Raw genomic sequence first — 27,840 nt, forward strand, 5'->3', positions numbered from 1 at the left:
AAGGTGTGCACCACCACCGCCCGGCTCTATAACATATCTTGACATATCTGCACACAGCTCTTTCCTTCTTCCATTCACCCATGTACACTCAGACATATCTATTTTCCTTAATATAAGGATTGAACCCAGGGCCTCATGAATATTAGCGATACCCCTAGCCCTTCAAATCTCTCTTACCATAGCTCTCCTATTCAGGCATGCAGTATTTTCCACAGTCTAACACACAAACTTTCAATTCTATTGCTCAGTTGGATTAATGTGGCTGTTTTGGCTCCTGCAGTGCCAAGGAATGAAAGCCAGGACCTTTGCTGTTCTCTACCACTAAGCTATAAAGTCTCAACCCTACAATGCTAGTCCGAATTTTGACTGACTTCCTTCTCATTCCCCTTTTTTATTAAAACAAAAAAAAAAGTGAGGTCAGGTTTTTCTATGTTATTTGAAGCTGGCCTTACTCTCACTGTAATTATACCTCAGCCTCCCAGGTACTAGAATAACAGCATTGCCACCATATCCATCATACACCTTGTGTTCTAGCTGAACAGAAACATTAATATGTATGACAACTCATACAAATGCACTTTTTTCAGGTTACAGAAGTAATACTGTCTCATTTAAAAGTGAGAAGAAAATGAAGGCTGTTCTCCTCTCTTGCCCTCACCTCCAACAATACCTTAAACAACCACTGAACAGCCTCATCTTCCTCTGCTCCCTAAGCTTGTGCCCAGAGCTTTCATCCTGGGCCACTTTGCTGAGAGCCGTTTTCCCTGTTTGGTTTCCTCATCTTGAGCACGCCTAGAACCAGGTGGCTACCCCTAACCCACAGCTTCACATGAGCAGGTGTGAGTGGCACCTAAGCTCCCTTCCTAGTGGCAGAAAGACACAGAAGCAAACATGCAGAGAAGAAGGGAACAAGAAAGAAGCAGGGAGGGGAATGGGGACCATGTACTTAAACGCGGGCATATGCTCCTGGGAAAAGGCCCAGCTTATGCTTTTGTTAGAGAGTCTGGCTTAGTTAATGTCCTGCTTTGAAATGTGTCAGGTGGTGGGTCTCAGGATAGGGTTTGTACCCCAGCCCCAGGGCACTGACTGCTCCCCTGTGTCTGTGCACCCTGTATCCTCTGAGTGCCTGCATCTCAGCTCAGCTCAGCCACGTGATTTCTCCAGGCCCTCTTATTCCCTGACTCACACAGGGAAAGCCCTTTCACCAGATGGAAATGAGCTGTGACACAGCACGGCCCCGTCACTCTAGGTCAGTGGCATCTCACCTGGGGTATAAACGTGGTTTACAGAAAAATACCAGAAGGGCAGTGGTGGCTTCAAGTTCCCAGCGCGGGTTCCCTGCCTGAGTTAGTACGGCACACTAATTTGCTTTGATTAAAAGAGGTTATGAAAAAAGAGACAAAATTACCCAAACGGCCCAAACAAATCAGAAACCCAGAGAGTCCAGCCCTGGAGATGAGGCTGGTATAGAGAAGTCAGCCTCTGGCCAGGGGACTGGAGGAATACCTACCTTGACACCGCCATCTGACTTCTTGTTCAATAGGCTTTTGGCAGCTGTGAAAACAAAGAGGCAAGTCATGTCTCGGCAGCACATCCTCTCTTCAACCTGGCAGCCAGATCTGCGTGAAAATGCTGCACTAACAAGGGGCCAGGAGCCTCCACAGCTCCTGAAAAGAGGCCGTTGCAGTAGCTCCTCTGCAGGAAGGAAGGGCATCTCGAGGGTTTCAGAGCCATGGCACTCTAGGACCTTCTTTGCCATGGACGAGGGCTCAGTAGAAGCAGACACCCTGTGCTTAGGAAGAGAAACCACATTCGGTACTAGAGCTTCCCGGGGCACTGGGAGTACTGTCCTCAACAGCTTCTACCCAGGCCTGCAAACAGTGCCAATGTGAAATGGTTGAGGGCTCCATTTCTAGACACCATGGAAGTCCTCTAGACTGAAGGATGCAAGACATCTCCGGAGTTTTCTCAAGAAAATAGTGTCACGTACACGAAGGCAACCAGACGTGAGGACAGACAGTCACAGACACATAAACCAGGACCACCTACAGGAGGGTTTTGCCAAGGGGCTGAAGCCTTCACTGGGCAGGAGCTCACCCAGCTCACTGGGTTCTAGCCGGCACCTTTCCCATTCTCTGGATTCATGAGCAGGAGGGACTGGCTAGAGTTATAAGCTGCCAAACAGAGTCCAGCCATGGGGTTATAGTCAAGGCTGATGACCTACACTAGGCAGATGGTGACACCAGAAGGCCACAAAGGGCACAGGAAGGCAGCAGACAAAGGGTGGGAGGGATAATCAGTCCAACTCTCTGGTCCACCCGGACTGCCCTAGATTTCTATCTGGTTCTAACCACTGCTCGCTGTGTTTTGTGAGTGAGTGCGCGTGGGTTATTTAACCACCTTCAGCCTCAAATTCTTTATTATAAAATGGGATGTAATAGCCCCTAGGTCACAGGACGGTAGTGGGGATACAATGGAACCATGCCTAAAAACAACTCAACAGTGTTTGGCATGTACGAGCCATTCACCATGACTGTTGCTGTGACTACTACCACTGTCCTCTGTCCTTCAGGTGGCCATTCCTAGCTACTCTACGTACTTTCTCCAGCGAGAGAAGGAATAGCTTCAACACAACATTTTGGTTCTCTAAAAAAAAAAAGGCCTTTATCCTTAACTCCAGTCATGCTGTATTTGGGCAAGTAAATTTTTAATGTGTTTATAGCAGTGAGCCTGACTGACTACCGTCACACACTGGTTCTCAACTCAAGACGCTCACTAGACTTACTTAGAAAACTTTACAAAACACTTATCCCATCCACTAAGGATTCTGTTTTGTCTGGTCTGGAACCTTGGCATCAAGATTTTGTTTTATGAGTTCCCAGGCGGCTGGCTGAGAACCTACAACAGACATGTTCCTAAGTATCTCTGTGTTACTTGTCATTACAGAGATGAGGAAATTAGGGGTGGGAGAGCTGACATGATTTGCTCAGTGTATGACAAGGCTAAGAGTCAAGCCAAGGGACGGCTCACCCTGAGGAATCTGTACTCCACAACCTTTGAGACCAGGAAGTCTGTAAACTCCAGGCTTCACAATTTTGAGGCTTTCTCTGAGGGGTCTTAAATTGCACTGCAAGAGTCTAGTCTTAGCATGAGACAGCTCCAGGCCATGCCCAGGGTTGTTTGCAGGTCAAGCCCTTTGGTCACCTGGAGGAAAGGCTCCTACTACCCAACTCCAAGTCCCCAGGCTATTGCCTCCTGAGAGTTGGCAAGCGCCCAGCATGCACGGCTGGTTAGGGGCCTTCATAACATCAATGTGCTTGCAGATGCCAAGTTAGGTGGTCCGTATGGCATGCCCATCTCAGCCCACAAGCATGGGACTCGCCTCCCTGGTGAGTGGGCCTGGCATGCTGGCCCTACTGTTGGGGTGGCAGGGAGCCAAGGCAGGCGGTCAGGGAGGACTCATGCCACGTACCTTGCCCGGCCAGGCCGGCGGCGCTCGCGGCAGGCGAGGCGGGGGCGGAGCTCTGCCTGCCAACTGAGGGGATACAGTCTCTCAGTGCACAGAGCTGCCGCAAAGCCACGGGGGGCCAGTCAGCAGCGAGAGCATGCCCCCAGCGTGAGGCGTAGAAACCGCTGGCCGCCCACGCACAGCGAGGCCCGGGTGGCATGGCCAAGCCAGCCGAGCTGGGAGAGAGGAGGCACCAGGGGGCAGACTGAGGAGGCAGGAGCAGCCAGCTCTACAGCAGTCTGGGGGCCTGTGAGGCTTGGACAGGCTGAATACCACGCCTCCATTTCACAGCAATGGCTTCATTGCTTGTCCCATGATCTCTTCAATAAGAGCCCAAGGGTAAAAGCCTGACCTGGTGGGAGGCAGGTACCTTTCCTGAGGAAACCAAGAATGGTTACTGGAGTGCTGGAGCAGAGAGCATGTCCTTTGCCACATTCCAAATAACAGAGAGGGTCTGGGGCATGGGAAGGCTCTCTCAGGGCCCGTGGGCAGCTACCTTTATGGATAAGCCCCAGCTCCTCCCTTAGGCACAGATCTTCCTCCCTGTAAGGAGCCAGTGAAGAGAGGTAGCTTTGCTCAGTCTGCATTTCACTGTGCACCGAGGATGAAGATGTTCAAGAAGGGAGCCCCAGAAACAAAGGCTGTCAAAGTTAGATGTCAACATCTGTCTCACTACTACTGTTCCCCGTGGACCAACTGGGGAAATAGTCTAGCCTGTGCCTAAAGAAACAGGTGACCCTCCTTCTTTACACCTGCAGAAGTCTGTCTATTTCTGTAGACGGCTCTGTGGCTCTGTCCTCACCTGTCCCAAACGCAGGGCGGAAGAGGCCAACATGGGATGCTTGCAGGGCTGTTTTGTTTTGTTGCCCCTTCTGACCTAGGATAAAGTGAGCTCAAGGACCAGAGCCTGACTGCTGAAACAGAGGGGGAGGCTGACATGCAGCTCACGACCACAGGCCAGGGACCTGCTCGACTGGCCTGGCTCTACAAGCAGCAGCGGCAGCAGCAGCCTGTCTTCACCTTCCTTTGACTCAGAGGAGAGAAAAAAGTATCACCACTCTATGGGCAGCATAGAAATGCCCTTGAGTGTCCTCTAAGAAGGCTCTTAAATCAAGCAAATAAAGCTGAACGTACTCTCAGGAGAAGGAGCACTGTGGAGGCTACAACTCTATCTATCTTTGCTCCTCTTCCCTCCCTGGGGGGACCAAGACCTTCTCGTGTGTATTCAACATAGGAATAAACCTCTAAAGCAGAGTCATCCAGACAGCCTGGAACCCTGTGGTCAAGAGCAAGAGTTTATAGAGCCCTAGCCCTTCTGCCTGAAGCCTCTTCCAAGCCAAAGCTCCCCAGTGACCCATAACCAGGTTCAGCAGGACCTGAACTCAAAGATGGAAGCCCTGCCCAGAATGGCCACCTACTGTAAGTGGTGGGTGGTCCCCTCACAAGCCCCTCGTCATGGCGGTGCAGGAGGTAAGCAAGGGAAGGAGTCTTGTTAGAAGGATGAGAAAGGGGGTCTTGAACCAAAACAGCAAGGCTGGGGGTTAGAGGAAGGGAAGACCAAGGGCAAAAGCAAGCTGGGGAGAGACCTCTCTGTCTTCAGTTAAGTCTTGACATTAATCTTTTCCTCACAGAAAAGCCACTGTGCTCCCAACTGAGGGCAAACAATGACGATCAGGGTGAGAACGGGGTAGAGGGGACTGGAATGTCTTGCATCTTAAAAAGAAGTGTCAAGTGTGATTTACAAATTACTGACCCCAACTCTCCCAATTCCTTATGCAAATTAAGTGAGTTCCTTCGCCTCCCCACCATAGGTCTCTATTTCTTCACTTTTATAGCAAGTGTCACAGAGGGTACTGTAAGCCTCAGCCGATGAGAAACACTTAAACATCTGAACAGTTTCTATCAGGCACCTCTTCTCAGGCACAATGAAGGAAGAGATGACTTTAAGCAGATGCAACTGAGAAGACACACTGTATTTCATCTTTCTTTTTCCTTCAGTGCATTCTCCAATACCCTAGACTGGCTAAAATCTCAAAGTCTTCAGAGAACTACAAACACCTGGGGATAAGGCGCATGGAAAGCTCGGCAGACCACTTTTTGGGTAGTCTGAAGAAACAGAATTCATAAATAGGAGCCTCAGAAAAAGCCCTTCCCTCCATATCTGAAGAAACTGGATAAAAGAATTCAGCAGCAGCCGCCCTCAGAACAGGATCCCTGTTCATCCTGTTCAAGGTGCCCCTGAGACACCTGTGCTGCCAGGCTGGACAAATTCCATTCTTGTCCCACTCACCTCGGCAGAATTAAAGTGCACAGCTGGGAACACATACCTGAAAAGTTTCTGGAGACGAGCATGGTGGTAAGGATGGCACCCTGGAGAAAGAAGAGAGTACTCTAAGTCTAAATGAGCTTTAGAAGCAGGTTGCCCGCCCCAGGCAAAGGCAACTCCGGGCCAGAGCCGAAGAAGGCGAGTTTTCAGGTGCCCAGGTTCAATTTCAAGAGACAGTGATCCAGAAGGAAGGCTCACTCACCTTCAGTTTTCTCCGGGCATTAAATTTGCGCAAGCACTCCACCGTCTCTTGGCGATGCATCATGGATGCCACTGTCGATCGTTGCTGGAAGTCAAACAGACAGGTCTGTGAGATCCCCATCATAGATTCTCTGTCCCTCATCTCAGTCCCGTCGCCTTAGCACTGGCGGATCTGCCAGGACATGGTCACCACACACTGTGCTACACAGTGCTGATCAAATGAGTTCACAGATGAGAAAAGGCCTTTAGAACCGAAGTGCCACCACCAACAACTCGAGGTTATGTCAAGGACAATCTGAACAAGAAAACCACCAAGAACTGATGCTGAATGAGGGTGCCAACAGAGCTCTTCAAAGGCAACTGAGTATTGGTGTGATGGGATCCTGGTCTCTTTACTGGGTACCTGCTGTGTGGTCCAGACTCTGCACAGGGGGAGACAAGCTCCTGCTCTACAGGGTGCCTTTCAGGAACCCAACATATCCCACAAGGTCTTGAAAAGCTAGGCATTATCTTGAAGCAGAAACCATCCTTGTTTTTCTGAGACAGGGTCTTGTTGTCGTAGCCCCAGATTGGCCTTGCCTCTTGAGTGCTGGCATTATAGGTGAGCACACCATGACCACGTTTTTCTTCATCATTTTAGAAGGATTTTTTTCTTCAATGTATTTGCTGTTAATGTCCTTGCCTCCTTAAACTGAGTCCACCAGACACAGTGTATTTCCTTGATGGCTCAGGATCATATACTATGTAATACTGTAACACAGTAATTCCCTGGGGGCTACAGAGAACTACAGGATTGTAAGTGTGGGTTTCTCTGATTCTTGAGTGCCTCAGTTGAGATGGTCACCACTCTCTTTACTATTGATATCTCAGTCAGTCCAGCTGAAAATACTGCTAGTGTCCTACCTAGAGTGTCCACCACCCCACAATCCTTGCCTTTGCGCCAACCTGCTTCCTTTCCTGGATCTCAAAGCAATTCTCTTCACCTTCTCTACTTTTCCCTCATTCCTTTGTGTGTGTGTGTATAAAGTTCTCCACAGAAAAATAAGGAGACGACTGTGTACGCCTTGTTTCTGCCCCAGTCTCCATTCCAGTCCAACCCAAGTCTCAGGTGTGGCCTTCTGACCCATTGGCTCTCCAAACCTGTCCTTCTTCAATCAGTATTATCAACTCTTTTCTGTAACCTTTATATTATATTCAAGTTTCCATTTAAAAAAAAAATCACTGGAATTAGAGGACATTACATTTTGTGAAATAAGCCAGACACACAGACAGGCATCACTTAGGATGTGTTCTCTCTCATATATGGAAGTTAAAAAAAAAAAGTAGGGGGTAGGAGGATGTCTCATCAGTTCACAGCACTGGCTGCTCTTGCAAAGGAGCCAGATTCAGTTCCCAGTGCCCACATGGTGGCTCACAACCATCTGTCAACTCCAGTTCCAAGAGATCGGACACCTTCTGAGCCCCCATGAGCACTCAGCATGCACATAGTTCACATACATACATGCAGGCAAAACACACACAGACATGTTAATAAACCTTTTTTTTTCTTTCAAGTAAATCTGAGCCAGGTGGTGGTGGTACACGCCTGTTTAATCCCAGAACTCAGGAGGCAAAGGCAAGCGAGTATTTGAGTTCCAGGCCATCCTGGTCTATACAATGATCCAGGACAATCAGAACTACACAGAGAAACCCTGTCTTGAAAACAACAACAACAACAACAACAAAAAACAAATAAAAAAGGTAAATATGAAAGACAAGTAAAAATAGTGATTTCTGGAGAATGGGAGTAGATTAAAGGTGTATGTGTGTGAGGGGTATGTGAACAGTGTGTGGTACAGACGTGCTAAATTATCACAAGTAACAATGCAATTGTTAATACATACTGACAAAGGAAAACACAAACAAACAAAACTTCCTGACCTATCTTCTTCCGCTAAGGAATACTGGTCAATTGCTCCTTCACTGCCTGGCTTCCAGATGTCTCAGCCTCACTTACCTGGAGACAAACAAGTTATCTCCTTATTGTTTTCCACTGTCTGCAAAGCTGGGAATTCTTTCCTGTCTTTCTCAGGGACTCTCAGCATCTGGCCGCTGATGCTCTCAGTAAGTCCTACCTGCTTCTTAGTTTCTGCATCTTCTCTGATTCTACATAATCTACACAGAAACAGCAGGTCACGTTTCCAACTCCTCACTTCTACAGCCCCCTTTCTTCTGCTTTCCTCTACCCCGGCCATACAGCCATAATTCTTATTGTCAACCAGGTGCCTCAGTCAGTGGTTCTTTAACATTACTCCCACTGCTTACAATACCATACTAAGTCATCATCTTTTTTCACAACCTAGCTCTTCTGGGCCCACAAAATGTACAACCATCGCTCACTGGCCAATTAAACCCAGCCATAACCATCAACTTGCCCTCTCCCTCACTGAAGCCCAGGTACTAAATCCTTTCGATTCTCTTACATTTGATGGCACCACCCACTCCCTCATCTCCACCCTTGGCTGCCCTTGCCCAGACAGTTGTGACAGCTTCTCGTCTCTGCCTCCAGCCTCTTGCTCATCAGCTCCATGTTCTATACAGCTTCCAAAGAGACGCTAAACGCAAATACCACACTCTCTTTAAAATCTACGCTTTAGCCAGGTGGTGGCGCACACCTTTAATCCCAGCACTTGTGAAGTAGAGGCAGACGGATCTCTGTGAGTTAAAAGCCAGTCTGGTCTACAGAGAGCTAGTTCCAGGGTAGCCAGGTCTACACAGAGAAACTCTGTCTCGAAAAACAAAAAACAAAAACAAAACAATAATAAAAAACAAAACCAAATAACAAACCTCAACTCTGAAGGCAGAGGCGGTATGTCAGGCCATCTTTTGTTGCCCACTCTTCTGCATTCCTAGTCACAGTCTCACTGAAAACCAAGCTACTTAGTATTCCTTACAGGTGACCATTTCCTATGGCCTCTCACTGGCTCCATGCTAACCTCTGTCTGCAGGGTAACATGGGGGGGGGGGGGCCTTAAGTCATCTGCTAAAAACCAAGGCAGAGATCACCTTCTCCACAAACCTTCTTTGTGTGACCCTAATGCCTACCAAGGGCAGTAGAAACCCTTGAATTTGTTACATTTTCTGTTTATTTGTCTGATTATAAGCATGGTTGCTTGTTTGAATGACTGTTTGCCCAGCTCTTTGGGGCAGAGACCATGCCCCATTCATCTCCAGGAACTGCCTGGTGACAGCACAAAGAGGCATTCAATAAACATGGGAACTGACAAATAAACAAATGCGTCCTTCAAGATGCTCATTATACCAGAACTGCCCCTTTGTCTGCAAATAGATATCTCAGCATAACAGAACCGTGTATGAAAACACAGTGTATCAGTCTACACAGACAGCCTGGGAGGAGTTCCTAGGAACTCAGCTACAGAGTTTCACAGCTAAGTTTCAGTAGCACATCTCAACAGTTCAGAAGCCTCTTGTCTTTATTCACTATGTACCGGTCAGAGTTGAAAACCAAGTATATCCTAAGCTTGGGACTTCATACTGTTATCAACTACCTGCTCTAATTCAAGAACAGAACCAAGTTATAGCCTCACAAATAAAGTTCTATCAGCACTTTTTGCCTCCCAAGTCCCCTGATGACATTTATTGACGTTGGACTCCACTCACCCCCCCCCACCCCGCCCTGCCCTCCTGAATCCTTGTGCAAGGAGAGTAAAGGAGATTGGAGGGCTGCTACCTCCAATCTCCGAGTGATGGGGCAAGGACACTTACGCAGACCCATGGGTGCTTGAGAGCCTGGTCAGCTGTGATACGCTTTGCTGGGTTTATGGTCAGCATCTGGTTGATCAAGTTCTTAGCTTCAGGAGTCACTGTGTCCCATTCTGGTGATGGGAACTAAGGGGCAGGAACAGGGGAAAGGGAGACAGGAAATTTGTGAGGTTTCTACCCCAAAATGTAGGTTGTCTTCATTCCAACTCCTGTAACTGGGATACTCTGTGGTACCCAAGAGCTGGAGAAGTACTAGGAATATCCCAAGATCTGTGTCAACTTATAGACTTGGAAAGTAAGACAGAAAAATAGAATGTCATGGGTCACTGAAGGACGGGAACTGACATTTTCTGCTTCAACTTTATCTTTCTACTAAGCAGAAAACAGGCTCTGCAGTGTACCCATGGTACCAATGTGGTGGAGGAAGGCTCTAGAATTCTTCCTGTGTCATCTAACATACACCATGCAGCTTTTCTGTTCTTTGTAGAAATAGAACAAAGGGGTTTCAATGAGTTCTTTAATTTTATAATTAACAAGGAGGATTTTTTTTTCTTTTAATCTAGTCTCTGTATATAAGGTGGCAAGAATTGAGTCCTGTATGCCCATCCTTGGGTCCTCAAAGTCCCCGGACACCCTGTTATCAAATGACAATAACACCACTCCCGTGGACAGACCCTTAGAGGCAGGGAATCTGTCCTTCAGGGAGTGCCTGCTCAGCTCTCAGAAAACCCATCCTTACATCATAGGCTCCAGCTTTGATCTGCTGATATAGCTTGTGCTGATCCTCATCCCAGAAGGGAGGGTAGCCCACCAGGAGGATATACAGGATGACCCCTGCGAGACAGAACACACAGGTCATTGGGGTCAATCATTTACCCCTGAGGAACCAAGAAAGGCCATGCAGGGCTCAGAACCACCCAGAAAGGTAAGGTCAGGCCAGAGTTAGAGGTAGATGCTGAGCGACTAAGCCCTCCTGCTGTACCACTCCTCACGGCACCAAGACCTCTTTAGGGGCAAGCTATCCTCCAAGAAGGATGCAACATAGCCCAGGAATTCACTTGGGGGAGGGGGCATGATGGGAACAGCCCCCCCAAGGGAACGAGAGCAAGCGCCATGATGTCATATACAGCAGACATTCGTGGGGCCCAGAAGCAATAGTAAAGCCTTTGTGTCATCACAGGAAGCCAAGGACCCGTAACACCAACAAGCTGAGTGCATGGAATGGGCTTACCGCAGGCCCAGATATCCACAGGCTTTCCATAGGGATCTTTCCTCAAGACCTCAGGGGACAAGTAACCTGGGGTGCCAGCAAAACCTGCAGCAGAAAAAGGCAGAGACACACTGAACCTACTTTCTCTCTCATTAAATCCACATCTGTAATTTTCCCCAAAGTCCTTCTAATGCCTGCTGATTTTACTATATTCGCTCTCAGCACTCAAACTGCAAATGATGACAGCCTGGGCTTCTCGAATTACCTGGAATCTAAAGCAGAAGGCAAACACTTGTGCCTACCAGGAACTCAAGTGCCTCCCCAGAGGCAACAAGCATGCACTGCCGACAGCAGCCAGACTCACTATACTGAGTCATGGAGGGACCGGCCAGGAGGGACCTTCCCATCCTCCTCTACTTTCTGAAAAGGCCAGTACCATTAAAGGCCTGATTTCTAGTTCTGAAAGAGGAAGGCAGATCAGGAAAAGGAGGAAGGGCGGAGGCTGCATTCCCGGAAGACAGGGTCACCCTTACCAAACCAAGCCTGTTGCTCTCCCTGCACTTCAATGGCGAGGCCAAAATCAGCCAGCTTGACCGCAGCACCCTTGCATTTGCTCGCCAGCAGCAAGTTCTCAGGCTGCAGAAGGAACAAGGAGGACCTTATGAGGCACGCACCATGGAGTCCAGAGGGCGCCTACTCTGGGCTCGCACAGTACCACTACCTAGCTCCAGGTGGCGCCAACGAGCCACAAGCAGGAGGCAAAGGAAGACAGCCTGGGTAATAAGTACCTTCAGGTCCCGGTGGACGATGTCATGCTGGTGGATGTGGTTAACGCTCTCCAGAATTTGATGGATACAGTGGCTAAGAAAGCAGCACAAGAAATGTCAGTGCAGGGCTAGACAACCTCACCAAAGATAACCTGTGTGGACCACACTCACTGAACAATAGGCTGGAACCCTAGGCCTTAAATATTATCTAGTTCAGCCTATTTTGTTTTTACTTTATTTTAAATTGAAAAATAACTGTCTACTTCTGAAGGACAATGTCATATTCTGATACAATGTGCACCACCATATATATCACTTCAAGTATTTATTCTTTCTAGTGAACATTTAAAATCCATTTTTATGTCAGGCAGTAGTGGCGCATGCCTTTAATCCCAGCACTTGGGAGACAGAGGCAGGCAGATCTCTGAGTTGGAGGCCATCCTGGTCTACACACTGAGTTCCAGAACAGCCCGGACTACACAGAGAGACCCTATTTGGAAAAACCAAGCCAACCAAACACAAATTACTAACTACAGTCACCTGCTGTACAGTGGGATGTGGGAACCCACTCCTCCTACCTGAGCAGCAGCTCTCCTTCCCCACCCGTTCCGGCCCCTGCTAACCACCACTCTTTACCTCTGTAGGGCATCTTTTCTAGATTGCACAAAGAAGATCTTCCTGTGCCTGCTCTGTTTCACCTAGCACAATGCCCTCCAGATTCACCCATCTCACCATAGATGACAGAGCTTCCTGGCCTTTTAAAGCTCAATAGAGTACATGGTTCTTTTTTAATCCATTCATCTGCTAATGGACATTTAGGTTGTTTCCATATCTTGGCTATTGTGAATAATGCTGCAACGAACGTGGGTGTGCAGACATTTCTTTAACATACCGATTTTATTCTGTTGGGTATTTACCCAGTAGTGGGATTGCTGGATCAGATGGTAGCTCTATTTTTAGTTTTTCTGAGAAACAGCCATACTGTTTTCCAAAAATGGCTATACAAATTTACAATACCAACAGTGTATGAAGCTTCCTTTCTCTCTTCCTTTTCTCTTCCTGTTTTGAGGGAGGGTCTTCCTGCTATGTAGCATAAGCTGGCTTGCATCTGCTATGTAACCCAGAGTGGCCTTGAATTCATGGTCCTTCCACCTCAGCCTCATGACTGCTAGGAGTATGGAAGTCACTGTGAGGGTTCTTTTTTCTCATCGTCAACACTTACCTCACAGGAAAGGAAACAGGCCCAGGTAAGGCTACATGGGTTTCCCAGAGTCTAGAACAGAGGTCTACCATGACTTATTTTGACTGCAAAGATCCAGAACAACTAATTTGTTTCCTTGAGATGGAAAAATGCTAAATATTCCTATGAAAGGTAAGACCATCCAACACCCTTCCTTCTCTTTCCTAGGGAAGAAGTTTATGCTGCGACTTGGTGCAAGTACAAGGATGGGTGCATCGTGCATGCCTGCACCTACCCAAGCATTTAGTGAGGAGCTCTTAAGGTGTGTTCTCACACCACCTAAAGGATTAACTGCTCTAAAGTTTCTCATCTAGTAGGGAGATAAGACAAGCACGTAGATTCCTTCCAGAAATAATGTGTTTAAGAGGGCTCCAATAGGGCTCTGCAAAGCACTTCTGACTGTTCTACACAGAAAGACAACCTGGCTCAGAACTACATTCGGCTGCTGCTTCTCTCCTGCAGCCCTGCGGGAGGAGAGTACTCTAGAGCAACAGTGGGGATGAGCGAGCCCTCCAAGGACATCTGGCAATGTCTGGAAATAATCCTGACTGGCACAACTTAAAAAAGGGGCTTATCTACTGCTCAGAGATGCTTCTAGGTTCTATTCACGCATAGGAGAGACCTTCATTACAAAAAATCATCTGTGCTAAAAGTCAGTACCACTGAGGCTGAAGAAGGCTGGTAGATGCCTAGCCAGCAGCCTCTGCCAGGTGTACAGGGCTGACCTGCACAGCATCCAGATGGGCTGGCCTGAGCGGCCTGCACTTAGGGTTTGCTTCTCTGAAATCTGGTACTGAGGCTCCTAAGAGAGCTAAACAGTCAATGGATGTTGTCAGACCCTGACAGTGAAGCTCAGGGCCTCCACGCCATACAGCCTAACAGTGTGCCAAAGGAACCTTAAGACTAAGCTGCAGAGGCGAGTCTCCACAGAAATGTATAATTAGAACAGAGCCCGGCTAGCAGGGAGAGCCTTCAGGCCAAAAATGGCAAAAGTGCGAAGTGTCCCAGCAGAGCCAGGCCAAGCCCACTGGTACAGCCCCCCCACCCCCAGCTCCCTGAGCTATCACTGCCTCCTCCCACCCACAGCCTGGTCCTCCCCTGCTGGCACTGGAATTCATCTCTCCACTTGAGAATTTTTCCCCAGGCTGAGGCATCTGAAGTTGATCAGCAAACATGGCTGTTCAGGGTTGAGAAATTCGTGAGGAAACGGCACTCCCCCACGCTCTATAGAGGCAGCCTGAGCTGCCACATAAGCCAGATAAGCTGTAGGCAGAATAACTGTAAAGGGGAAGAGCTAAAGTGGGCAAGGCAGGCCAAACACTACCTGAAGGCCACGATGTAGGTGGATCGTGCTGGATCACACCAAAGAGTCACTGGCTTTGATAGAAAGCTGGGGGCTGAGCCATGGAACTGGTCATGGTAGTGAAGTGATAAGGTGACAAAGGCTGAAAGCTCCTGAGGAAGCTTTCCAGGCTCATACCCTTCAAGACAAAAATGATGCTTTCTCCATCTCGGATCCCCAGTTCCCTACATCAAGACCTTGTACAAACAAGAAAGAAGAGGTGCAGAGCGCTCGTGATCATAATAATGCGCCAAAAAAAAAAAAAAGTATTTCTGAGGTAATAGGACAGAGGAGACCTGGAAGAGGCTTTGAAAAAGCTACTCTAGGGGTGCTGACATTTTAACTTCTAATACTACGCACAGAATGCAGCACTATCGCAACCTTACAGATTCTGTCCAGACAGGAGTCCGAAGACTATCCAAGGAAGACACAATGCTTCCTCTGCCCACCCCCCGAAGAGTAGCCAGGGACTTATTTCACACAAAGGGCTCCAGTCAAACCACCAAGACTTTTCTCACCTGGCGTCAGCTTCGCTGTAGTATTCTCTGGCCACAATGTCTTCAAACAGCTCCCCTCCGGTAACACTGTAACCATGGAAGAAAGGGTCAGAGGAGGCGAGGTCTACTGGTCAACCCTAGCATCCAGCAGGCAATAGAGTCATACAGTAAAACAGCCTTTAGAGCCAGCCCGACTCCCTGTGTCCTTCGGGAGCCCAGAACATGCTCAGTTGCTTCTCTGTGGGCTAAATGTGGGCTCCCCGCCCCTTTCCTGACAGTTCTGTTTCCATAACCTAACAGAATCACTAACGCACAGAAAGTGAAACAGGGATCTAAGAAGAATACTGTAACTACCACAAGAGTCATAGTTTTACTTAAGATCAATAGGAACATTGTCACTCACATAGCAGCGTAATGGCAGGCCTAGTGCTAAAGTTGAAGAATAATGGGATCACAGATGCAACCTCTGACAGTACTGGACAGAACTTCCCAGGAGGTAAAGAGCCACGCTGATGACGTTAAAGAACAACTCAAGTGGGAGAGAGACCAATGGAACATCGTTCATGAGTTCTAAAAGCTACCTCCAACTCCACAGACTGCAAAGAGTCATTCTTTTATTTCTCCAATAAGAAAACACACCAAGATGCAAGAAACGAGCTATGCACAGAACAGAAAGGAGAAAGCAAGGCCATGCTGGGGCTCATGCTCTAGGGGACAGAGTGAACAATGAGACTCCTGAGAGGGGAGGGCCTTTGGACAGGCCCACTCATCCCCCAGCAACGTCATAGACAGGAACCCTCAGTAGGGGCTGAGACCCAGTTCAGCCTGTCCCAAGTTTCATCTTCAGCCAGCTGGAGAGAAAGTAGCACTTACAGGTCAAACACGAGGTAGTGAAACCCTTCTTCAGAAATACTGTCATGGAGACGCACTGTAAGAGAGGAGATGGGAACAGAGATTAGCAGAAAGAAACTCAGAAATCCTACTCTCTGTAGCAAACCCGCCCAGTCCCACCGTGTCAGCCTCACAAGGCTTGCTTTTAAAGATGCTGCAGAAAAAAGAGGCAATGTGCCTAGTACCCCCCAGGCCAAGGGTACACAGACACAGTAAGAGACTAGTGCTTGGTTTCCACCACAGACCCAAGGCAAGAGATAGAAGTTTCACGGCTCAGAAAACCAATCAGAGAGAAAAAGCAAGAAGCTCCCTAGAGGGGCCAGTCGCTCAGAAGGTGTACCTGAGACATGATTCATGACACAGGAAGACACTGGCAAGATAGAAAAGCCCCAGAGCTCTTCTATAGGACCAAATGGGAATCAGAGGATGGAAGGTCTGGGAAAAGGGAGAACCCATTAGAAAGCACAAGGAACAGGCCACATTGCGCAACCAACACAGTAACTGTTTTGAGATATGCAGGGTCTGTGTCTATGTAGCCTCAAACTCAATATGCACTTGAGGATGACCTCAAACTCCTGATCCTCCAGCCTCTACCTCTCAAATGCTAGAATTAAATATATATACACCACTGTACCTAATTAATGTGGTGCTGGGGGATTCAGGACTTTACCCATGTTGGGCAAGCAGTCTCCTTAACAATATTTTCTGTTCCTTTCCCACCTTTATTTTTGAGACAGAGTCTCACTATATAGCCTTGGCTGGCCTAGAACTCATGACCCAGACTAGACTGGCCTCAAACTCAGATCTGCTTCCCTCTCAGTTTTGGAATTAAAGAAGTGATAAACTACTATGCTCAACCCTATTTATTTTTGAGATAGGGTCTTGCTACGTAGCCCATCTGGCCTGGAACTTGCGGCAATCATTCTACCTTACTGTCTAGAAAACCAGGACTACAGGCATGTGCAGACATGCCCAATCACAAATAACTATTTGTTGAATGCAAACTGTGTGTCAGCCTTGGGGTAGGTCTGTGTCATATCCTACTGATCCTATATACTTATTTTAAGCAATATAATATGATCCTAGGGTAGGTGACGGCATTTAGGAGGACAGAGTGTTCAAGGAGTTTATTACACTGCCCTAAGATGACTGCTACTTCTATTTTACAGAAAAGAACCATAAAGGCTCAGACTTCAGATTTCTTGGCAAAGGTTAAATAATTACTAAGTCTCAAACCCCAAAAGCCACTCCACTCAACTACAGACTAGAAGAAACGTAGGCCAGCCCACATACTAGGCAGCAAAGCAACACAGCCAAAAAGAGAGTGCTCACAATGCCATAGATGGGTCCAAGAGGGCAGCAGGTAGAGAAGGAGCTCACCGAGTGCAGAGGGGCTGGCAAGCACAGCTCCCTCCCGATGCCTGCCTCTAAAGCTCCTGGGCAAAAGACCAATCTGATGCCTCCTGAGGTCTCTCTGCTCTAGGTTCTGCTACAAAACCAACCACCCTGGGTTAAATGCCAACCCCTGGGCATCACTCTAATGCAAACCGGACTTGCTTTGGCGGCCTGTGTGGATGTTCTTGTCCCTCTTCCTCACCCAAACTCTTCCTATAGGGGACCTTTGGTTTCAAATGGCTCCCTCTGTGCCTTTGACCTCTGCCCCAATACTTAGCAGTTGCAGGAATACCTTCTAGAGAATTTCAGGAATGGCCTCACCAAAGCAACTGCTGAAGTGCTTGGGTAGAAAAAGTCAAGGTGTTGCTTCCTTGGCAGGCTCACACTGCTGCCCGGTCCAATGCCAAGGCATCTCCTAAAGGCTGCACTTCCTATGTCCCTATGACTGAAGAAGCAGATCAGCCAGAAAGCAAAACAAACAACCCGGCGCCAGAAGGTACGGTCCATCACCATGGCTCCCTTCCTCCTCACTTGAGCAACGAAGACTCCAGGGCCTCCCAGGCCTGGATCCGGGGTCTAACAACTACGCTGCCCATCCTAGTCCAGCTTGTATAGTTTTGTAATCCTCCTTCCTCACTTCTCTATCGTGCAGATGATAGGGGAGGGCTTTTAGGTTGTAAGGAACCCCAGTTAAATCCCCTGGCTGCCCTACCACCCACCTGACCGGGGCCCAGTCAAGCTACCCACCCCCACCCCAGTCACCCTTCCCCTCATTTCACTTCTCTGGTCTCAGTCAGTCAGTGCCTCATCCTGATTCCTGCTGCAACGGCTCCCTTGCCTCCAAAAGGACTTTCCATTTAATTAAAAATTTGCTATTAAAAAGCATTAAAGTGTGTAATACAAATAATCCCCTGGAAATCAGCTGTCCCACAAGCCAATTGACCAGCTTCATTACAAACAGCGAGATGCTGAGCTGACAGACAGCTAACAACCACTCCCAAGGGGGAGCCCAGGTGTCCCATCCTGCTGGGCTTGGCCTTGAGCCTTAAGGTTGGCTTCACCTGGACAATTTCTCTCAATACTCCACCACACAGCGCCCAGCACTGCAGGCCTGAGAACAGGGCCAAAGGCACAGACACCCAAGCCTTCGCCCTGCTGAAGGAAGGCCACACACAGAGCGCAGGTGGGTGGGGATTAGCAGAGGAACAGAAAACTAATCCTGCCAGGCCACCCAGCCCCAAGGTTCTGCTGTCAGCTCCAAGCAAGACACCAGGTTTGCCAAGACAAGGGGGCTCTGAAAGAGACAGCTATCATTTTTCTTTTTAATTTGTAAAGAAAATTAACCGGAAACCAAGGACAAGGAAAAGAAAAGTAACTATGCCATGTTAAGCACAGCTGATTCTTGATGATTAAAATTAAAATGACTAAAATTTAATTAAGCTATTCCTATGTGCCAACCACTGGGTTACTTTCTTTTGAGACAGTGTCTTGTGTGACCAAGGCAGGCCCTGAGCTCACTATATAGCTGAGGATTACCTTGAACTCCTGATCCTCCTGCCTCTTCCCCCGCATAGGCATGCACCATAGCAGCTGGTTTATGTGGTGCAGGGGATTGAATCCAGGGTCTTGCACAGGACTAGCAAGTCCCATACCAATGAGCTACACTTCCGGCCCATATGAAGTATTTTACAACAGTATTTTACTGAATTCTCGCTTTAACTCTGTCAGGCAACTACTTATGACATCCCTACTTGAAGGGAGAGGAAAACAGCTCCAAAAGAAAACAGTTCAAAGTCACGCTACATAGCAGAACGTGAAGCAACTGGCTAGGCTAACTAACACCACAGAATGACAGTGAGTCATTGTGTCCATCCTCTTAGGTGAAAGAGTTCCACTCTGTCCCTGACAGCTCTGCCATTCTAATTGGTTTAACGCATTCATTAGGTGGCCAGCCTGAAGCAGACAGTGTTGAACATGGCTGTGAAGAGAAGGAGCCAGGCCTTGCCTCTACAGAGAAGATGCCGACAGGCTCTAACCGGCAGTCACACAAACGGTGTTATGGAAGTAGGCAGCCATCTGAAGTCCAGCCCATTTCACAGTCATTACAGGTCACAAAGACCAAGAGGACCACACCAGCTCCACAGTCAGAAGGACCAGGGAGAAGAAACACAGATTATGACTGCACTTCAGCAATAAACCTAATTGTTATTCTCTAACGTCAGTGGGGAAAAGGATAGACCTAAGTAAGTTTTACTCAACATTTTACACGCTCATGGACCAAGAAATCTACAACCCAAATTCTGTGAGTCGCTATTTCCGATTCTTCAAAAACAGCCATCAATATGCCACATCTACTTTAAAAGCTTTCTCAAAACAATAACAACAAAAGCACTGAAAAAGTATCTTAGTTAGAAATATCTAGCCAGGTGGTGGTAGCACATGCCTTTAATTCCCAACGCTCAGGAGGCAGAGGCAGGCAGATCTTGGTGAGTTCGAGGCCAGCATGGTCTACAAAGTGAGTTCCAGGACAGCAAGAGCTGCTAAACAGAGCTACCCTGCCTTGAAAAACAAAACAAAACAGAGATGGCTCAGCAGTCAAGAACAGAGGACCTGGGTTTGGTTCTCATACCCACACTGGGCAGCTCACAACTGCCTATACTCCATCTCCCGGGGAGCCAATGCCTCAAGCCTCTGAGAACACCTGTATTCACACCCTGCCCATGCATGCATGCACATACACCAATTTAAAAATAAAATGAGGTCTGTTTTAAAATGTACTTAATAATAACACTGTTACTACTGGGGTCTCAGACAGAACTAAATCTGTCCCCCAAAAGTAAGCTGTTGCAGGTCTGGGTCCTCCCAGCGTGGGAGGAACCTTAGGACAAGCTCAGTCACAGCTCGGGTTTCCTTTTTCTTTGCAATTGCTTTGGCTACATTTACTATCAGCCGAATGAGTCCTGGGCCCAAGGTTTACTGCAGCCAGGCTTGAATAATTTATCAGCTGAACTGGGGCAGAGGTGGGGGAGATAGGATTCAGAATCTCTGCTTGCATGTCTATGCTCTCCCTCTGCCAACTCCACGAGCGGATGAAAAGGACAAAGCGGGCAGGCACATAAGGGTTAAATAATTTCTTAGGGTCACAGCTTCTAAAAATGAACTCAGAAATCCAAACCCGGTAAACCTAACTCAAAGTCACAAACCTTGGCCTTCTCCAAGGATAGACTACAGACCAAAGCATTAACATCACCTAAAGACCTTGAAGCTAGGAGAAATCTCAGCTCCTCTCCCCAGACCTCCTGAATCACGATGTGAATTTTGACACGATCCCTGGCTGATTCATAAGCACATAAAAGTTTGAGAAGTGCTGCTTTAAACCACAAACGTTAGGCGGCGATTGAAACTGCTGGAGCAGCTCAGCACGAGAGAAGACAGAGTCTGTTCATTCAGAGCGGAGAGCAGGCAGATCACAGGTAGAGCACACTCCATTCAGACTCCAGATCATCAGATCATCAGCACGAGCTCCTCCGCTTAACTCCCTACAACTAGCCGGTCTTCCAGCGCGGAGTCCAAGAGAGTATCTTGCACCCAACAGGCATTATGTTTGCTTGTTTTTAATCAACTCAATTTTTTTAAAAAAAAAATAATAGTGTTAGGTTCACAGAAAACAGAAGGTTCATATACCCCTGACTCCCATGAACAGATTCTCCACTATGAACATCCCACACCAGGATTTGTTATAGCTGATGGACCTACATCATTACCCAAAACCCACAGATTACATTAGGGTTCACTCTTCCAATAGATTCTTAACTCAGTACAGAATACGTATGAGGGGGAAAAAAACTGTGATTGTCTGGCTCCTTGCACCAAATACTCATGAATTTCAATACTACCAAGTCTGACATTAACCAAAAATTGAAGATCTGATCATTGCTCTTAGCTTTTTCAGTTGTGCAAGGCTATTGGGTAGTCTTCTTGTCACCCCTTGCAATGGAGTTTAAAAGGTCAGAACCAAAGGGACCACAGCTGTAAAGGACACGGCAGTGGAGAGGAATAGTGATTTAAGGGTACAATCTGTCTCCTCTCTAGCCACAAGCCAGGTTTGGATCCATGGCAACCGTTGTCTCCTGGACCCAGAGCTCAGCCACATCTCCATGAGTCCTGGTTCCCACCAAAAGCCAGAGAGTCCAGTCAGCCAATGTTCTCAGAACACAGTCCTGGCTTGTCCTTCTCTCTGCCTATCCTTAACCCTGGAACTGGTCCTTAGACCAAAACATCCCTGAGGATACATGAAGAGTCACAAAATGAAGGCACAGTTTTTGGCAATCTGATACCAAAGAGACTATACCATGCTTGCTTTCCCTGGGTTTTACAGCTTGCCAATAGTATAGACAATATAAATAACAAAAGGCTAGAAATTTTTGAGGCTAGGACCTGACTTTGGCCCTTTGTGTTGACTTCTCAGTTGTCCTTATTGTACCCTCACCTTTTCATGGCCAACCCCACCATGTCACAGGTAGCAGAAATCAGCTCCTCTATGCAATTCATCTTTGCTATGGAGCTAGTAGGTAGCTTTGTTCTTTGTTTTGAGACAGGATCTTATACTGCTCCATAGACCTAGAACTCATATGTTTCCCGTTCCTTCCATCCTCCCCCAGCAATGGATCTATGCCATCCTGGCCTCAAATTCATAGAGATCTGCTTGCCTCTCCCTCCTAAGTACTAGGATTAAAGCCTCACTGGGGCAGTAGATAGTAGCTTCAGAGTCAAGACTTTTGCTTCAAAAGGCAGAGAAATATAATTTTTTTTCCAAAATGTGAAATCTCATTTTTATTTTACTTTATTTTTGGAGTTTTTCAAGACAGGGGTTCTTTGTGTCACTCTGGCTGTCCTGGAATTCACTCTGTAGACCAGGATGGCCGAAAACTCGGGAGATTGGCTTGCCTCTGCCTCCCAAGTGCTGGAATTAAAGGCATGCATCACCACTGCCCAGTGAAATCTCATTTTTAAATATTAGCAAGTAATAAGAATACTTTTATATACCACTGAACTAGCCAAACAAAACATGCCTCTTCTTGGGACTGCTGTTCTAGGTGTTTCTGTTGCTTTCTCCTATCCACAGCAACATCCCCACTGCATTTTTTAGGTGAATGTCTACACTCAGAGGCTCCCCAGGAGCTCTGGTAGCTCTAAGGCCAAGACTCCCTGGCTGAGGGGCACTTAGTGCTGTGCGTCCTGTACCCAGTGGGGCAGAGCACTTCCTACAACAATCATCACACTTCCAGCGTAATCCAAGTGGCTGATTGGGATCTATGAAGCCCTGCATGTTTGCAGTTCTGGTTACCTCAGGGCTGCTCCTCTCCCAGTGGGCTGAAGCTTGACCTTAGTTCCTCCACACAAAAGCTCATGCTGAGACCTGGGAGCTGGGAAGCTCTGGAGGCAGCATCAACTTTTTCAGCAAGTCAACTCTCAGCCCTGGCCTTCCAGAGCTAAGAAGGCAATGTCTGGAGCACTGTGGGAGCCCTGATATTTAGGCCATGTCTGAAGAGAACACGTGTTGTCTTTTGTGATGACTCAGCGATTTTGGGAAAACCTAGGAGGTGCTCCCTGCCTCAAGCCAACACTGCAGCAGCCCAGTTTCTTTCCCTGTGTAAGGAGCTGCTGCAGATCAGGGCCAACACTTTTGGCAAAGCCTATTTCAGCTGAACAATGTAAAACTGAGCCAGAGTGGGCTATGGCAGGCGAGCCTCCTCAGGCTTTAGAACAACCAACAATGTCCTCTTGTACCCTAGGCAGGGTGGGAGCAGGGAGAGATCCTCTCAAGTGTTTCTCCGTCCTCCTCTAAGCAGCTCTTGCCATTCCTTCTCCAGAGAAGCTAGGCAGGCAGGCAGGCAGCTTGCTCTCCTGGCTCTGGGGAACAAACAGGAGTGCCATGGAAACCCCCAGAGTGTGCAGGACACTGCAACAGGGACAAAACTCTTTTAGGCTCAGGAACAAAATCCTGAGCCTTTCATGAAGGCTATGGCTGGCCTCTGGTGAGGGACCCGGAACCTCACACACTGAGAACTCTGGATTTCAGCCCAAAGACAGGAGAAAGAGAGTCTGGACATATTCAAAAGCCTCATACCCCAGCCCCGGAGAGGGCATCATCGCCAAGGAGACATTCAGGGCTCTAAGAAAGAAAGCCCTAAAACTCTGACACACAGCTGCCATCCTACTCAGGCAACAAAGACACCAGGTGAAGATCCACGACCAGAGGTAACCACACATGTACACTCACGCACACATATACACATACTCATACACGCACTCACAATCACTCTCACACATATACACATACAAGCACACACACATACACACATGCACCAGCACACTCATACACGCATGCACACTCTCATACACTCTCTCTCACATACACGCACTCACACACATATACACACACACCAGCACACTCATACATGCATGCATGCACACTCTCATACACTCTCTCTCACATACACGCACTCACACACATACACGCACTCACACACATATACGCACTCACACACACATATACACACACACCAGCCCACTCATACATGCATGCATGCACTCTCATACACTCTCTCTCACATACACGCACTCACACACATACACGCACTCACACACATACACACACACCAGCACACTCATACATGCATGCATGCACACTCACACTCTCTCATGCACACACACATTCATACACAGGTGCGTGCTCTCTCTCTCTCTGCCGGACACTCACCAATGTTTGGATGTTTCAGAAGGCGGCATATCCGGGCTTCTCGTTCTAGTTTTTGATGATCTAAATGGAGAAAAAAGAAAAAATGTCACTAGTCATCCATCCTAGCTCTGGTTACCTGGTTATTCGTATTCCTTTAGGCACCAAATAGGCATTTTTGGCAATCTGCTAAATTAACACAGCAAGTTATAGCAAATCTAGAGACAGTTTTGTGGCTACCTTTTCCTGATAAGGACATGGGATGGAGAGGTTAAATACCTTAACCAGTGAGTGGCACATCAGAATTTAAAGCTAGGTATTTAGCTAAATCTTGTTCTTCTTCCTCTACACCTCTATAATAGATATTCCATTGAGCTAGGGTGTTAATAATTGGGGGAGGGGCACACACCTTTAATCTCAGCATTCAGGAGACTAAGGCAGGCCCACATCTGAGTTCAAGGCCAGCGTGGCCCACATAGTGAATTCTTGTTCTAAGTATCAACAAACACCCCTCATCTGAGGGGGTGGGGTAATTTCAAGACCCTCACTTGATGTGCCTGAAATTCCAGATAGTACCAAACACTACAAAAAAGCCCTGCAAAGGCAGGTACGTTGACCCATATCTAATTCCTGTGCTCAGGAAGTAGAGGAAGGAAAGGTACGAATTTAAGTTCAGCCCAGGCTACGGATTGAGACAGTGTCTCAAAACCTATAGCTCAGTGATACAGAACTTGTCCTAGTACATACTAGGTCCTGGGTTCAATTCTTAGCCTTATAAAAAATAAACAAAAACCACAACCAAAACAGGTGCTAGTGAGTTCCTGTAATTCCAGTACTTGAGAGGTAAGACCGAAGCAGAAGGTCAAGGAACCCTGTCTCAAACAGGGACGTGGGGGAGCATTGCAGTATTACAACAGTTGATCAATCTGGTAAGCAAGAAAGTCACTAAGTGACTAACGGACAAGGAGTTTACGCTGCGTGGATCTGTGGATGAGTCATGTCCTGAGTGGGATAGAGCAGGATGGCAGGAAATTTTATCATGTTACTCAGACAACATGCAATTTAAAATTTATTAATTGCTTATTTCTGGAATCTTAAGGAAATTTGGATCACAGTTGACCGTAGGTAACTACAACTGGAAAGACAAACTGAGGTCTCAGGAAGGCTAAGCTAATGTGTACTGAGTCTGGCACACAGCAGTCACTATGCTAGAAGTTCTACATGATTCTCCTAGGTGGTCTTTGTAACAGCTCTGAAACACAGTGATACTGACAATGACAACGTGGGTGATCGAGGTAATGATGAATTAAAATAATACCAATTACAGGGTCACTGAGATGGTTCAGTGGGTGAAAGTTCTTGCCGCCAAGCTTGATGACCTGAGTTGGATCCCCGGAACCTACACAGTAGGAGAGAGCTCTCTCCCACAGTCATTCTCTTACCCGTGATCACACACACACGTGCTATGACAAATGCACATATGCATATATGTGTATGCACACAAAAGTAAGTAAATGTAATGAAAATGTTTTAAAATAATACAACAGCAGTTAACAGCTGGAACTGACGAAAGGCCCACTCTGCAAGTGAGACATGTTTGCTTCCGCTGACATGGCCATGAGAGACCGGCGTAACTACGACGCCTGTTTTATGGGGAGAGAAAGGAGGACACAAATCACGTTTCTCTTCAAGAAGCTTCTCTTCTTGGCTACCCACTGCTTTGAGACTTGGCCTCTCTGCACTCATACCTTACTTACATTACTGTTTTGAGAAAATAACCAGAATCTGTTGAGTCCTGAGATCCCATTGAGCTAGGTAGGCCAGTTCCTTTCACAGGAAGGCAGGGCTCCGGGAAGTAGAGAGATGGTCAGAGCAGGGAGGCCTAGAAGGCTCCCCATTCGGCTTCCCATATCTACCTGCTAGCACTTGGCCTTCCCCGCTCTTCTTGGGAGGGTGTGATTTCTTCTTATAACCATCTCCCCATTCTCTCACTACACATCACAACTGCTACCTTTGGGTCATAAGTTCTTCCAAGAGGGTTCAAGATGCTAAGTTGTACTTGCCAGAGGTCTTCGTGTAGACACCGCTCACTAAGAACCCAACAGTTACAGCAGCGCTAACAATTACCACTTACTAAGCTTTACTCTGCCAGGCAGAGTCACGAATTCTCGATAGTTCATCTTGACAGAGACTCTGTGAGACGGGGATCTGTTTTGCTCTATTACATAAAGAAGGAAGCCAAGGCTAAGAAGAGAGAGTGACCCGCCCAAAGTACCACAGTCAACCAAGCTGATGAAGGTGATGTGGCTTAGACCTCTTATTCTCCACTGCGATGCCATGACAGAATGAAGAAAATGAGACTATCTATTGAAGACTCCAGGTTTTGGGGAAGAGAATCCAATACAATCCAACTCTCCAAGACAAGAAATCTCTCTGCGTCGGCTTTTGAGGCATAGCCTTATGTAGCCTAGGCTACCCTCAAACTCACTATGTAGCTGAAGAGGAAGACCTTGAACTGATGCTCTTCTCTCTACCTCGAGTGCCAAGACTACAGCTGTGCACTGCCATGTGTGCTGTGTGCGGCTGCGGCTGGAACTCATGGACTTATACATCTAGATCTACCAACTGAGCTACGCCCGCAGCCCTCCTAACTTTCTTGAGAAGGGTTTCTCCCCATCTTACTTCTACTCTATATAGGAAAAGCATTTCTTTAAAGTGTGCTATAATCCCCCTAAATGGCCCTACCAGGTAGTGGACATGATTACTCCCTTTTTATTTATTTTTGTTTTTTCGAGACAGGGTTTCTCTGTGTAGCCCTGGCTGTCCTGGAACTCAGAGACTGGCCTGCCTCTGCCTCCCGAGTGCTGGGATCAAAGGTGTGTATCATAATGCCCAGCTTGATTACTGCAACTGTATATATGGTAGAACTAAGGCCCAGAGAAGCTAAGTAACTCAAGGTTCAACAGGAGCAAAGGAATAAAACACTGAGATAATGCGAAGGTGACAGACTGCAGGAACCTCCTCACTTTGTTTTCCCATCCTTAGCTGTGCCCTAAACCTTCCCTCTAGCAACAGGTTCAACTTTGTGCTATCCAGCTAATCCATCCCAGCTGCCCAAGATCTGGGTCAGGCCTTTCTTTCCACCTTCAGGTTCAACACAGCCAATGACCAGGACTTAGCCAGAACCCTGGATAATTCCCAATTCCCAACATTTCCTGGTATCTCTGGTCCCAGAAAGAATGTGGCTGGAGACTTCCACCAACAAAAACACTCAAAAGAACAGCAATAAACCTGTTTGATGTGGATGGTGGGTTTGCTCCTCCCATATCTGGCCACACAACAGGGAAAACCCACATCTCCTCCCAGCCCTGGTCTTGAGACCAAGGCACCAAGCAAGCCAGCTGTGCCAGCTGCAGACCCACCCACCCCATCTCTGACTACTCACCTCACCACCCTTGACCTAGGGCTTGTGGGGCAGGTGTGGGAGAACAGCATCTTGCAATGCAGAGATGGCAGCTGAGGGGAGGCCCGGAAGATTAATGCTTATCTCCTCTTTTAAGTCTCTTATTGGCTAAGGGTTACAGCCCCACAACAGCATCAGCACTAAAAATAAGGATACGCACTGTTTCACAAGTGACTCAGAGCAGAGAGAGAAGATTATGTCTATCAGTTCCTTAAAGGGGCTTGCCCAAGGTCCAGGGGACTCCTCTTACCACTTAGTTCAAGCCTAACTCCAGGAAGCCAAGCCTCACTCTCTTGGCAAGGCTCATATACTCTTGGAACCCCAGAGCCACGCTTTGGTCTCTGCTCTGAGTCTAAGCCACAAGGTAGAACAATTAACATATTGGTTTTGGAAGGGCTGCCACTCCACAAAGTTATTATAAGCACCTGAGCCTCACTCATGCCTTCTGAACGTATTCCTCGAGGCCTTACCCTGAGAGGCACTGCTCTGAACACTGAAA

The 27,840-nt window shown here is 47.5% G+C and overlaps 1 protein-coding gene across 16 annotated transcripts in view; it reads right to left on the reverse strand.

The window, feature by feature from the left end:
- Positions 1 to 27,840, reverse strand: part of Camk2g (calcium/calmodulin dependent protein kinase II gamma) — a 58,567-nt gene that overhangs the window by 20,764 nt on the left and 9,963 nt on the right. For 8 of the 16 annotated variants that reach the window (XM_085698347.2, XM_085698352.2, XM_085698348.2 and 5 more), the window contains exons 3-14: positions 23,903 to 23,962; positions 15,727 to 15,781; positions 14,875 to 14,940; positions 11,796 to 11,868; positions 11,541 to 11,643; positions 11,029 to 11,112; positions 10,537 to 10,631; positions 9,801 to 9,923; positions 6,037 to 6,120; positions 5,836 to 5,878; positions 3,473 to 3,535; positions 1,511 to 1,554 (exon numbers count right to left, since the gene is read on the reverse strand). In XM_085698347.2, the coding sequence (XP_085554473.1) occupies positions 1,511 to 1,554; positions 3,473 to 3,535; positions 5,836 to 5,878; positions 6,037 to 6,120; positions 9,801 to 9,923; positions 10,537 to 10,631; positions 11,029 to 11,112; positions 11,541 to 11,643; positions 11,796 to 11,868; positions 14,875 to 14,940; positions 15,727 to 15,781; positions 23,903 to 23,962 (893 nt within the window). The remainder of the gene's footprint in view (positions 1 to 1,510; positions 1,555 to 3,472; positions 3,536 to 5,835; positions 5,879 to 6,036; positions 6,121 to 9,800; positions 9,924 to 10,536; positions 10,632 to 11,028; positions 11,113 to 11,540; positions 11,644 to 11,795; positions 11,869 to 14,874; positions 14,941 to 15,726; positions 15,782 to 23,902; positions 23,963 to 27,840) is intronic. The other 8 variants (XM_085698351.2, XM_085698354.2, XM_085698349.2 and 5 more) reach the window with 1 other exon arrangement.

The sequence above is a fragment of the Myodes glareolus genome, chromosome 12, assembly GCF_982192425.1.
Source record: "Myodes glareolus chromosome 12, mMyoGla1.1, whole genome shotgun sequence".
NCBI classification, from domain to species: Eukaryota; Metazoa; Chordata; class Mammalia; order Rodentia; family Cricetidae; genus Myodes; species Myodes glareolus.